At 65.0% G+C, this 13,972-nt stretch overlaps 1 protein-coding gene across 1 annotated transcript; it reads left to right on the top strand.

Annotated features, from left to right (window-relative positions):
• Window positions 1–11,702: 11,702 nt before the first annotated feature.
• Window positions 11,703–13,683, top strand: DIO3 (iodothyronine deiodinase 3). The gene has a single exon (XM_060620762.3). The coding sequence runs from the start codon at window positions 11,703–11,705 to the stop codon at window positions 12,624–12,626; it is 924 nt and encodes a 307-aa protein (XP_060476745.1). The 3' UTR covers window positions 12,627–13,683.
• Window positions 13,684–13,972: the final 289 nt, after the last annotated feature.

Consider the following 13,972-nt stretch of genomic DNA (forward strand, 5'->3'; position numbering starts at 1 on the left):
CCCCAGGGAAAGGCAGGGCCATGCAGGGGGAAGAGAGAGGAGGAAGGGAAGGCCCCTAGAATAGGAAGGGGGAGGGGGGGCAGACAAGAAGACACTTCAGCTCTATGAGCACCCTCAAAATAAGGCCCTTGAAGTGCATCATCTCATCTGAGCCTTGTGGAGGTGGACTGTCACCCACATGTCACAGAAGAGGCATCTGAGCCACCGACCCCTTACGGAGCTTGCCCAGGGAGCCACAACTCCAGCGTGGCAGCTCAAGTCCATGGACACGCCCTTCCGTGACCTCAAAGCACCTCATGCTCCAAGAAACACAGTCCCCGGGCTATGGCTCACTGACCTCTGGCTAGTAATCACTTAGTCATTCTGCAAACTGTTAACCGACCGCTCTCTCTCTGGATCGGTACTAATTAGGATACATTTTGGCTGCTTTAACAAATGCCACCCCCGCCCCCAAACACTGGGTTAAACAAGATAGCAGGGTTTTTCCCTCGCTCATGACACAGTCTGAGCATCAGCAGTGCCGGCCGATGTGCTGGTGACCCAGGTTCTTTCTACCTTGTCGCTCTGTGGTCCCGCTTCTATCCCATAGTCAGTGTGGCTGCTGTGGCTCCTGCCATTGTGGCTGACATCCAGCAGTAGGTACAGGGAGAAGGAGGAAGGAGAAGCCACCTCTCTTTTCTCTTGAGACAGGACCCAGCAGCTCCACAGGTCACGTCTCACATGTCATTGGCAAGGATCTGGCCAATAGCTACATGCAGCTGCAGGGGGGCTGAGAACTTGAATGGGCAGCTGTATGCCCAGCTCGGATTCAGGGTTTCTTTTACTTCCAGAAGGAAGGAGAATGGATGTTGGGGGGCAACTCGCAATCTCGGCCACTAGAACACAATCTCTCCTCCTTCCCGGGACCATGGTGAACCAAGGTCATGAGTAAAAGGCAACAGGAGACTGCAGGGGGAGGGGACAGGAGATCTGAGGAGGAATCTGAGGAGGCTGCCTGGGGGAGGCAACATCTAGGCCGAGCCTTGGAAAACAATTCACGTTTGGGAGGGAGAGGAGTTCCGGGAGAAGGCGGTGGAACCAGCGGACGGAGCACGGGTGGAGAAACAGTGGTTCAGTGTGACCACCGCGAACTTGGAGGCAGAAGTCCTGGGTTCGAGTCCAGATGCGGAGTCAGCGTAGCGAGGTGCCCAGTCTCCCTGAGCCTCCCTGAGTCTCCCTGATGGCCTCCTTCACACCTTCTCATGGGCCTGTGCGGAGGCAGGTGCTGGGAAGTGCCTGGCGCTCGGTGCAGTCAGGATGCTTCCGTGGTGGGGTGTCAGGTCGGTGTGGGCAGGGGCAGGCGATAGAGCTGCAAAGGGAAGCAGGGGACCACCCCCCCCACCCCGCCCCGGAGGCCAGGCCAGGTGGTTTGATGTTGTTCAGAAGCTGTGGGCAGTTACACGGCAGGGCGGTATCCTGAACAGAGAGCAGCTCTGCAAACATGACTCTGGAAGATGGAGACGAGGAAGTAAGGTCAGAGGCGCAGGGGCCCAGGAGGAGGCGGCCCCAAGGTCCCCAGAGAGACTCCGTGGCGAGGAGCAGCCGAAGCCCGCAAGCCGCGAGATCTGAGCAGGCATCTGGGAAGACCGCCCGGAGGAGGCAGCCCCAAGGTTATGCCAGCCAAACACGGCAGCAAGCAGGGCTTGCCCCAGAGGACCAGCAAGGGAAGGAGGGATGAGCTGAAACCAGGTGATGCCCAGGGCAGACAGAGCCTCCCTCCGCCTGGAGATGCCCCCACCCCAAGCACCCAGGGCGCCCCCGGAGTGCACCACTACATCCCTGCCGACCCCCCAGCACACTCCAAGGTGGAGATCCCAATTTACAGAGAGGAAGCTGGAGCCCAGGGAAGGCTGATCCCTAAGGCCACATGGCAAGGACTTGGGCTCCACAGTCAGACCCAAAGTACCCAGCACTGTGGGTCCTTCTGGGGCTTTGAGATGTCCTTCAGAAATATATTATCATCCTGGACTCGGGAAGCCTTTTCATCCTGAAAAAGGATAAGACCAAGAACTGCTTTACCCATTTTCTATCCTCGAGGCCCCCGTTATGAAGCAGGAAGAGTTACCCCATTGAACAGAGAGACAAACTGAGGCCAGAGAGGTGAAGTCGTGTCCCCAGGTCACACTGCCAGGGGTGATCGGCAGGATTTGCATCCAGGTCTGTGACTGGCCCTGTTTCCCACAATCCTCCTCCTCCTCCTCCCCCCCCAGACCTCTCTCCCCTCCCCCGCCCCCTCCCCCGCTGCTTTCCTGGCTCTCTCTCACGGAAGAGAATATGCTCTGAGTCTCTGTTTCCCTGGGAGAAATCCATTTTCAGAATCTGGAGGTGTTGAAATGTGTTCTTTTTTCCTCTCCAAAGAGCCCTTCTTGAGGACAGAGGTGCCCCGAGAATCCCTCTGAGGCCACCACCAGCCAGGCTAGAGCCTGGGGCTGCCCATGGAGGAGGGCACAGCCCCCACAGTGGGCGCCAAACAGGGTCTCCGGGAGGTGACCTCATCCATCCTGCCACAGTGGGCAGCTGGGCTGCTCCAGGAGCTCAGGGCATGCCTGTGACCTCCAGCCCCAACCTCAGAAGACACTCCTCTGCCCTCTAGCCCGCCTGCTTACAGGGGCACTCGTGCCTCCCCAGAGCAAGGCAGTCGGTGTCCCCACCCGCCCGGCAGAGGTGCCCGGGGCAATTCCATGCTGCCTCCACCAGACTGTCCCTCTCTCAGTGACAACTGGGCCCAGGATGGTCACAGAATTCTCACGCTGGAAAGGGCACAGGCATTGCTGTGAGCATCTGATGACCCACAGAGCCAGCCCCGGGGGAGCATAGTTGTGGGCACAGGGGGTCACTTGCAGAGTGGAGAAGGGAGGGAGAGGGCAGGTGTGAAGGGGGTGAGGGGGAGGAGGGGAGAGAGGGGGGGAGGGCGGGGGTGGGGAAGGGAAGAAGACAGGTGGGGTGGACCTGGCTTCCTCACACGTGCACACCTTTCTCCTTCGGGCTTTTGTCCCAGCACACTCCCATGGCACCTGCCCCGATACCCCCCAGCCTGCCCCTTCCAAAATCTGGCCTGGCCCCAGGTCTGGCCTCTCGCTCTCCATCCTGGTCACTGCCCACTCCCCAGCTGCCACTGACCACAGCTTCCTAGGGCCGGACTGGACTCACCTAGGCTTCCAGTCCCCCCACCCTACCGGGATCTGCTAGGAGGCCCCACCTGCTGACTGGCCACGCCCTGTGGGGACCCATGGCAGGCCTGGGGGCTTGGGGAACAGTTCCTAGAGCCTACGTCCCAGAATCAGGGACTCGTCGACTCCTGGGCTTAAGCCTGGAAGGGTCCAGCAAGGTCAAGCTACCCATGGCCCACCCCCAGGCCCCCATAGCACCCCAGGAGCTGTTCTGGGTCTCAGTCATACACCTTGAGGACAGGAAGCAGGCTCCACTAGGGATACCCCAGGACATCAGCTGAGGACGCTCGCGGACTGGCCCCATGGGAGCCTCCCGCAGGGCAGACAGGTCGTGATTCTATCCGTCCCCCTCCACCCCTCAGCCCAGAGGATTAACCATAACAGGCTCCGGTTTCAGATAAACCACCCCCGCCCCCCAGGAAATAACCCCCTGGGCAGGGAAGGGGGGCAAGATGATGGGCCCTGGCCCAGAAGGACCCCCACCCCTGCCTGCCCCCTCTTCCCAAGGACTTGCCCGGCAGGCCAGCTGACAGGTGAACGGCAAGGTCATCAGAGTCACAGAAGGAGATCACACACCCAACTCCTGCACCCCTGCACCCACCACCCCCACTAAAGGGAGCCTGTAGAAGCTTCCGGAAAGAGACAAATAGTTAGTGGCAGGGACTAAGCCTGCCTCCCAGACTCTTCCGTCTCTCTCTGTCTGACACCAAGTCCTGAACCGGAAGTCCCTTTACAACTCACCAAGTGCATCCGCATCACACAGGTGAGGACAGAGGCCCAGAAGGGCAGGAATGCTCCCCTAAGGACTTGTCAAGTGCATCAGTTAGCCCCAATGCCATCCGGACCACAGGAGATGGACCTCCCTCCCTGTCCCTGGAGCTGACTGTCCTCCAGCTTTGGGCTGCGGGAGGGGAGGGGCAAAGGGGAACACGAGACACTACCTACCCGAACGCGTCACCCCTCAAGATCGGGCTTCTGAGTCCGACAGGCCTGGCTCCGGTCCAGCAAGGGCACGGCCACCAGGAGGGTGGGGGCAGGGATGCAACCACCGCCAGAAGCCCGGGTTCCCGTCCTGCTCCATCCCCGTGGCACAGGGCCATCCGCCCTGTGCCCCATCCGCCGCCGGGTAGCTCTGCGGGGCCCTCAGCCCCACGAGGTGCTCACCCACGGCCTCCCCGAGCCAGTGGGATGTGAGCAGACACGCAGCGGTCAGAGACTTCACACAGGTTCGTGCACGGGGGCTTCTCTCTTTCCGTGCCCCTGCCTTCCCCACGAGACCAGGCCTGGGCAAGCCTGCCAGAGGACGAGCAGAGCCACCGCTGTCCCAGCTGGGGCCATGCTCAGGTGGCCGACACCAGGCAGCCTGGCAAGGTCAGCAGGGTGCCAAACCCGGTCCGGCTGAGTCCCGCAGCACGTGAGACACGAGCAGGTATCACCGCCGTGTGGTTGTTACCCAGCGTTACTCTGGCACCAGACGGACTGCAGTCCCTAACGCACGGGGTAAGATCACCTGCTCGGAGACGGCCGGCAGGCCCCCTCGAGGAACGGAGGTTCAGAGAGGCCGAGGGCTCGTTCGAGGTCACACTGGGGGCGGCTTCGGATCCCGAAGCTCTCCTGGGGCCCGCCCCCCCAGTGTGCTGGCCTGGCAGACAGGCGAGCCCATCCCAGCCTGCCCTCCAGGAGCCCACGGTCAGTAAGGGAGATACGGGTAACCAGAGAACGCGGACCGATTCAGGCATTTTGGAAAGTAAGGACGAGAGGACAGGTGCCCCGAGCCCTGAGGGATGAGGCCAAGCTCTGCAGTGGAGAATGAGGACGCATGAGGGCCTTCTCGGTGGTGGCCACGCGGTCACCGCCACCAGCCCCCACTCGCGGCCCGGGACAGCCTGACCCCCGCCTTGCTAGAATGGGACCACCTGCCACCACCTTCCGCCCGATCAGACGCCAGCAGAGGAAAAGCAGTCACACACAGCTGCTGCCTCCCCAGCCCCTCCGGGCCACCTGAGAGCAAAGCGAACCCACCTGAGGGTGCGGCTGGTGCACCGGGGACACAAGCTGTCCGGCCTGGGAGAGGCGGGGCCCTGGCGGCCTCGCTGAGACACAGCTGGGCCTGGAGGCGGGGCTTCTCCTGGACTTTTTTTCACCCTTCAGAGCCAGTAAATTCCTCCTTAGCTCAAGTTCGTTTGGATGGAGCTTCTGCCATGTGCGATCCTAAAGGGGCCTATCAAAACACAATTACTGGGGACAGGGAGGTGTCCGGGGGCCAAAAGACTTCACAGAGATGGGCTTCTAGGAGGAGGAAGCCCCAACTTCCTGACCTGGCGGTGTCCGGGCGGCGTTCCAGCAGGGCCTTTCCTGGGGGCTTCCCCCAGGAGTGGGGGGAAGGAGCTGGGGGGAGGAGTGAAACACGCTGGCAGGCACCAGGACGCAGGCTCCCGAAGCGCCCAAGCACAGTTGGAACACGAGTGCGCGGCGCCTCGCGTGAGCTGGGGCTCAGGGCCGGCGGTCGCTGTCCTCTCCACAGCATTCCCAAGCACTAGGCTCTATCCCAGGGGCTGTGTACACACCACCAAACCTCTTCTCACAATAACTCCTCGAGTTAGGGCTGAAAGTTCTGCCCATTTTACAGATAAGCCAGGTGGAGGCACAGAGACTTCAGGTAACTTGCCCGAGATCACACAGCTTGGCCGTGGCAGAGGGAATGTGCAGACAGAGCCACCGCGACAGAGCCTTTCCTGCCTTTCTGCGTCCGCCACCTGCTCCAGAAGGTCCTACGGAAGACGAGGAACCTTCCATGCACACGCGTGGAGGGAGGCCCAGAGCGCTCCCTCCCTGAGCAAGCCTACCCCTCCCGGGGCCCCAGCCAGGCTGGGGGGCTCCTGGAGGACAGACAGCGTGCCTGGCCCACTCTGTGTGCCCAGGACTGCCGTGGGAGCCCGGCGTGGAGCAGGGCTTCAGGGTGGGGGTCCCAAAAGAGCAAAGGGCTCAGGAGGACCCCCTCAGCTCAAAACAGCCCGGGGCTGAGGTGAAGCATCACCAGCAGGCACACCCTCCATGGCCTCACCAGGGTCCCTCTCCTCTCTGAGCTCTCCCTGCCAGCACACGTGCACACACACACACACGTGCATACACCTGGCGTGGCCCTGCACACACAACACATCCACGACCTCAGGCTCACCTCTCAGCTCAGAAAACTGAGGCCCAAGGAAGCAAAGCGACTTGGGGCATCTCTCTGCTGGCTGTCTGCACCCCATGTTTTTCAAGGGAGGGTGAGAAACAGATGTAGCAGATCGACTCAAAGGCGGCCCTGCAGCCGGCCTCAGGGTTCAGAGAGGGTCTGCCCCTCACACACAAGTGGCACAGCACCCCAGAACCCCTCCAGCCCCAGGAAGGCCCCAGGCCACCATACAGGGCCTCTGGCAGGTGCTGGCTCACCATCCAGACGGGCCTGGCCGGGCACCAAGAGCTGTGTCTGCGCTTGGGGCAGGAACGCCAGCGCCCAGGCTCTGAGGGGAGGGGTGGGCCAGAATGTGGGGGGCCAGAGCCATGGCGGGGCAGGGCAGGCAAAGGAAAGGCCGGGCGGGAGTGAGTCACACGGCCACGAGGCCACAGTGCCTTCTGTCCTCCAGTGGGGGTGCCACCAGCCCCGAAGCAGCACGTAAGTCCTATAAAACATCCTAGAACCTTCTGGAGTGGTGGAGGGACAACATAGGGAAAGCACTGGAGAGTAGCCACCCAATCTCCCTGCAACGTCGATGAGGCCGAGGCCCGAAGGAGAGAAGGGGCAGGCCCAGGTCACACGGCAGGTGGCCAGGAGCCCCAGGCCTCTAACCCTGGAATGCCGCCCAAACCCCTGCGACATCCAGGCCCTGGGACCCTCACAAGCTCTCGTGGCCCGGCTCGCAACCTGCCCCACCACCATCTCTCCTGCTCCTGCCTGGAACTGCATGGAAGGTGCCAGCTGGGGCCCGTCGTGGGAGGCGGTAGGGAGACCTGATGTCTTGAGGACCCTCTAAGACCAGACCAGTGAGACCTCAGCCACCGCCCCCCCTGCAGGGTGTCCAGTCCAGCCCAGCGAAGCTGGAGTCCAGGGAGGCAGAAGGAAGTTTGGAAAGAAGTCATTCTCGAAGCAAATGAGCACACTGACGGGAGGGCCCGGGTGCCCGTGGGAGGACCTGCTTCTCCCAGGAAGGGAAACAGATTGGCCAGGGGATGGCAGGACTCACCTGACACCAAACCCAAGGGGGACTTCCCAGGCGCTGCCTGCTCTTGGCACGGGCCCTGGGGGAACCTCACTGGGCCCAGCTGCCTCCACCCTCCACCTCGATCGCGGCTACCAGCAGGCAAGAGAGCGGAATGAAATACCTCGGAATTCTCCTGCAACGAGTTTCCAGTAACTCCACGCCACGCTCATTCACTCGCTTCACAAAGGTTTATTGGGCTTGTCCTGGGTGCCGGGATCAGGTCACTGCCAAGGATCCCGACTGGGCCAACCGGGGAGAAGCAAGGCCTGAGCAGCAGCAGCTACGGAAAACCCTGGTGAGACACACGCCTACCGAGGCCGCGCAAAGGAGGAAGGATGAGGGCAAGGGAAGTCTCAGCTCCCTCCGGGTGGCAGGGCAGGCTGGGTGCAGGCCGAGGGGAAGGCAGCGGAGGAGGAGGAAGAGAGCTGCCAGGAGAGGACATGAGTGGAGGCTCAGAGGCGGGACAGCACCCAGGAATTTCCAGAGTACCAAGAGGCCAATGGAAGGGGAGACCAAGGGTCAGTGGCCAAGGACGGCTGTGACCCAGGGCTCAGCCAGGACACTCAAAGTTCTCCCCCACTTTTGGCCACGTGTGCAGGCTGGTTCGTCTCCCCCAGAAGCTCTAGGAGGCCTGAAGGGTGGCCCAACCCGTCCCCATGGGAAGTCTCCACAGCAACATCCCTGGTCAGCGGGAGTTGCTCACCGGGCCCACCATACGCCCACCCACCAAGCCCTGCACAGGACGCTGCGGGGGAAGGGTCAAAGCCTGGGCAAACCCCCCAAGGCCTCCCTTGCACAGGGAGACAGCCCCATGAGAATGGCCTGGGAAGCCAGGAGGCCACCCAACCTCCCGTTGGCTGAGCCAGGCCCCCAACGCCTGTCCCCTCCCCCCCACCAGCCCCTTTCAAGTTGCTCCTGGACACCAGATGGACCCAGTTCAACTTGTCCTTCCTTTTCTTTCCCCTGCCCGCCCCCTGCTGGAGCCGTGAGAGGGCAGGCGGGAAGGGGGGGTGGGGCGGGCCGAGCCAGACCCAGAAGCATGGGGAACAGCCCCAGCTTCAACTCTGCAGTTCAGAGCCTGCCAGGCCCACTGGGGCCAGGCCTCTGGGCCTTGGACCAAGACTCTCACTGCTGACCCCCAGGACAGGTCAGGACAGGATGGGCAGCTGGCAGGAAGGGCCAGATCCAGGTGGAGCTGGTATTCTGCCCTGGGAAGAGGGGAGGAAGGTGCAACAGGGACGCTTGGGGACGAGAGAGGGTTTCGGAGAGGGAGAAGCCAGGGATGGAGAGGGAGTCGCCAAGCCTGGGCGTGGCTTCCAAAGGCCAGGGAGCCTTGGGTCTGTCCTCCCCTGCACAAGCGGCCGTGGGAGCCACAAGGGCCTGAGCACCGTGTCCAATGTTCTGGAATCCTGAGGTATGGAGTGTAGCCTGTCAGCCCAAGAAACAAGCAGAACCCCCAGAGCAGCGACAGCCCGAAGGCCAAGCACTGCTTCCCCCGAGCCTCCCTGGGAATGGAGGGCATGGGGCCTGGGGGCTGCTGGCTGGGCAGGCCAGCTTGGACCAGTCTCACTTGTGCCCCAGACTACTGCTTCCACACGCCCACCAGCACCACCACCAGATCCCGGGGCACGAAGGCTCTCCCCGGCCCCAAGTGGCTTTTTCATTTTCTGAGACTAAACATGGTAAGGTGGGGAGGGCTGCCCCATGGCCCTGTCCCAGCTTCTGTGTGGGTGGGGGCAGGGCACAGGTCCTAGACTGGCATCCTCCCCTGCCCCCCAAAATCAAGAAATCAGGGCTTGAAAGTTTCTCCAACAAAAGTTGGGGCTCCCCTTGCCCCTGCGGGGGAGCGGCAACCCAGACCCCCAACCATCTCCTCGGAGACTTGCCAAGCAGGAGGCTTCACTCACCACACACACCACCCAAAAGGGGGAGCAAGAAACAGGAAGAAAACAATTTGCTAGCTCAGGGGTGCCCTGCGGGAAGAGGGGTGCAGCCCAGTGGGACCCCGCCCCCCCCACCGCCCCCCCACCACCGCCCCAGCCAGGTTTGGCTCAGGGAGAATTCCCTAACCCACCTGAACGCCCCCTACCCAGGGCGGTGAGGGGCAGTGAGGACCAGGCTGGCTTTCCTCTAGGCAGCGAGCTCCCGGGGCTGTGCAGCCTCAAACCCCTGCTCCAGACAGCAGAGAAATCACCCCGGCGGGAGATACAGAAAGGGGGCTACATTCGAGCGCACCCCGCCTTCCACTCTGGGTCTTGACTGCTGGAGCCACGGGTCCATCGGGGAGCTTACGCGGCCGAGGCTCCCGCCAGGGCCGCGAAAACCGGAGCGAAGGACCTCCGCCCAAAGCGGGGTGTGTGCCCTCGCGCCCGCGGGGTCCCGCTGGGTCCTGGGTGGGGGCTCCTTGCCCTGCAGTTGACTTCTCCAGACTTGTTCCCTCGTCGCCGCCGCCGCCGCCGCCGCCGCCGCCGCCGCTGGGAACGATTCGCCCTCTTCCCTACCCAGCCCAGCGAGCTCCCACCTCCGCCCGGGGCGCGAGCGCCGTCTCCGTCCCGGATAGAAGTTAGGCGGCTGGTCCCCGGGACGCGCAGCGCACGGGACTGTGGCAGCAGTGGCCCCGGACTCCGCCACCGCCGCCCCAGAAAAGTCCCCGCTGCCGCGAGGGCGTATCTGGAGGCTCGACTCCCCGGGACCGGGTACAAATCGCTTGCGACCGGGCCCAGACCTCACCCCGGAGGGCAAGGCGAGCCAAGGCGAAGCGGGGCTCGCTCCGGGCTTCGGGGACCCCAGGTCAAGGCACTTCCCCGCCCCGCCGCCCCTGAGCCCAAGTCGCCGGCCCCGCGCCGAGCGCAAGCGAGGAACCGGATGGTCTCCGATTCGGCGGCGGGGCCGACCAGGGCCCCCGTGGAGTTGGGGAGTCGCCCCGCACCCCCAAAAGCCTCAACATTCATTCGCGGTTGAAAGTACGCACTTTACGCGTCCAGGCGCCTCCGCGGTGAGTGGAGCTGCAGCGCTCGGGGTCGGCGAAGGTGGCTCAGCTCGGGCGCTCCAGTCTCGACGTTCCCGGGGCAGAGAGCAACGTCCGGGGACGCACGGGACGGGTGCGCCCGGCGGCCGGGGCCGCGCCGGGCGAGGAGAGCGGCGAGAGGGGAGCGCTTCGGCGTTCAGGCAACAGCTACCCCTAGTGGGAGAGCCGCCGGGGCCGCCGCCGCCCCGCGCCCGCTGCCCCGCGCCCCGCGCCCGCGGCGCCCCGCGCCCGAAGCGCTCCCGGGTCGGCTGGGGCGCAGGCACGGGCGCCGCTGTCCCCAGCCCTTCCCGTCTCCGGCGCCAGGCGCTAACCGGCCCGCGGGCCCTGGCCTCCGCGCCTCCCCGCTGCGCCCCGGAGGCCGCTGACCCTAGAACGGCGGCGCCGAACGGGGACGAGATGGGACGGGGCGGGCGCGGCCGGGACGGCGCGCGGCGGCCTCGGGCAGCGGCGGGGGGCGCCGAGCGCGGTGTGCGTGGCGGGGCGGTGCGGGGGGCGGCCGTGTGCGAGGCGCGAGTGTGAGCGCGCGCGGGAGGCGAGCGGGCGGGCGAGCGGGCTCCGGGAGGCGAGCGGCGCCCGCGGGCGAACGGGGAAGGCGGCGGGGGCCCGAAGTTGCCTCCTCGCGGGCCCGCGTCCCCCGGCGGGGCGGGAGCCGGGGCCGGCAGCGCGGCGGCCGCGGCCCCGGGCTCCCGCGGCACCTGGGCAGCGGCCCCGCACGAGCAGCAGCGGCGGGGGCGGCGTTGGCGGCGGCGCGCGGGAAGCGAACCGGAGCTCCGGCGCGGCGCGGCGGCCGCCGGGGAGCTCGGCTCAGGTGCGCGGCGACAGGGGCGCGGGGCCGGGGCCGGGCCGCCAGGACCGAGGCCGCACGCAGCGCTAGAGCGCTGGCCGGAGGATCTCCCCGGCGGACGCCTGGGTCCCCGGTCCAGCTCCCCGTCCCGGGTGGCAGCCGCGACCGGGGTCCCCCGCCGCCACCGCCACCGCCACCGCCACCACCACCCTCCCCCCACGCCCCCGGAGAGCTGGCCTCGGGGCCCGGCCCCGCCCCCCGCCGGCCCCCCGCCCGGCCGCCCCGCCCTCGGCCCTCGATTTCCGAGGCCTCGGCCGCGCCGCTGGGTGATCCCTCCGGGCTCAAGTTGCAAGGGGGCGGGCCCCGGCCGGAGGTGGAGTCTCCCGCCAATTGAAGCCTCGGCTATAAATCGAGCTCCCCGCACGGCCGAGGCCCAGATGCCTCGCCGGGCCGCCCCGCGGTCGCTGGTGGGGGAGGGCCGCGGGTCCCAGGGGGCTTCGGGGGCGGCAGCCACCATGCTCCGCTCCCTGCTGCTTCACTCCCTGCGGCTGTGCGCCCAGACGGCCTCGTGCCTCGTGCTCTTCCCGCGCTTCCTAGGCACGGCCTTCATGCTCTGGCTCCTCGACTTCCTGTGCATCCGCAAGCATTTCCTGGGCCGCCGCCGCCGCCGCCGCCGGGGTCAGCCCGAGCCCGCCGCTGAGCTTGACAGCGACGGCGAGGAGGTGCCCCCCGACGACCCGCCGGTCTGCGTGTCCGATGACAACCGCCTGTGCACCCTGGCGTCGCTGAAGGCCGTGTGGCACGGCCAGAAGTTGGACTTCTTCAAGCAGGCTCACGAGGGCGGCCCGGCGCCCAACTCGGAGGTGGTCCTGCCCAACGGCTTCCAGAACCAGCACATCCTTGACTACGCGAGGGGAAACCGCCCGCTGGTTCTCAATTTCGGCAGCTGCACCTGACCACCGTTCATGGCGCGCATGAGCGCCTTCCAGCGCCTGGTCACCAAGTACCAGCGCGACGTCGACTTCCTCATCATCTACATCGAGGAGGCTCACCCGTCGGACGGCTGGGTCACCACAGACTCGCCCTACAGCATCCCGCAGCACCGAAGCCTGGAGGACCGGGTCAGCGCGGCGCAGGTCCTGCAGCAAGGTGCGCCCAGCTGCTCTCTCGTCCTCGACACCATGGCCAACTCCAGCAGCTCGGCCTACGGGGCCTACTTCGAGCGCCTCTACGTAGTCCAGAATGGCACCATCATGTACCAGGGCGGCCGTGGCCCCGACGGCTACCAGGTGTCCGAGCTGCGCACCTGGCTGGAGCGCTACGATGCGCAGCTGCGAGGCGGCCAGCCGCGTCGAGTATAAACCATCAGTGGACCGTTGGCTGAACTTGGCGGGCGGTGCCTTCGAGCCTTCGAAGCCCGCGTGCAGACGCCCCAAACCAAGTCAGGTTTGCCGAGGGCCCAATGACACAGCCGTGCCGAGCCTCGGAGGGCCGGCTGAGCCCGTGTCCTCAGCCGAGCCGCCCGAAAAGCCTCTCCCGCCTCCCTGGACTCTGTGGCTGTGACCGCCCCTGCCCTGTACCTGCCTGGCTGCCTCTAACGTGACGCCACCCTTGCCTGTGTCCCCACCCCCACCCCACTTGTCCTCCCCCCGCCCCCGGAGGCCCCTGCCTCTCTCACGCCCCCGCCCCAGAGATAAGAGCCAGCGTGCCTTCAGCCGGGAGCACAGCCCCTACACAGAGACTTCGGCCGCGCCCGCGCACCCTCGCGCACAGCTGGGTTCCAGCAGCGCCCGCGGCTTACCCTAGTTGCCTGGCACCCACACCTGTCGCTCCCAGGGAGGGGGTGCCCTGCTGCTTTTGTGTCTATTTCTTGTCCCTGGGCTGGGGGTAGGGGCTTGGGATGGGGAAGGGTGGGCAGGGTCGTCCCCCCCCCCTCATTTGGGGTGCTCACGAGCCCCACTGCTGATGACGAGCTATCTCTAACTGGTCTTGACCACGAGCTGGTTCTGAACCGCAGGGGGCTTGCAGCAGCGCCGAATACGAGAGAGGGAAAGTACTCCGGGTTTCCGGGAGGAAGCCACCATAAAGGGGAGAGAGAGGGCGTGTGGGGGACGGTTTCGGGGCCAGAGGAAGCCAGCTTGACAGGCACCGGCGAGGTTCGCGGCGCCCCAGGAAGAAGCAAGAAGCTGGGGCGCCTGGGAAACGGGGTGTGGGTGGAGGAGTCCAGGGCGAGAGAGATGAGGGGAGAGCCTAGGGACCCCAAGTGAGGGCCTCGTCCGTAGGCAGAGCTGCTGACTGTGGGGCCAGGAGGTGGGAGGCCCCTGGTTCCAAGGCCATTTGTGAGTGTTTTGCTGGAAATACTCCCTGTATATAAACTTCTTTTACGCTACAGTAATAAAAGCTTGAAGTAAACTGCTTTCGGGTTGCCTCTGGTCCCTTTATTTTTTTTTATTTTTTTTTTCCTATCCTCTGAATAGCGACAGGAATTAAACACAAATCTCTCCCTCGCGTCCCCATAGTGACCCTGGGGGGAAGGGTGGCTGGAAGGAGCCGACGCTGGCAGGGGCGCGGGAGGGCAAGGAATGAGAAAGGGGGTCTGCGGCGGTGCCCAGGGGTGTACGCACGCACGCACGCACACACCCACGGTGGGGGAGGTGGGGTCGGAAGAAAAACCGAGAAGCGGAGCGGGGCGGGGTCCTGGAGGGAG

Source organism: Panthera onca, chromosome B3 (genome assembly GCF_046562875.1).
Source record: "Panthera onca isolate mPanOnc1 chromosome B3, mPanOnc1 haplotype 2, whole genome shotgun sequence".
Lineage (NCBI taxonomy): Eukaryota > Metazoa > Chordata > Mammalia > Carnivora > Felidae > Panthera > Panthera onca.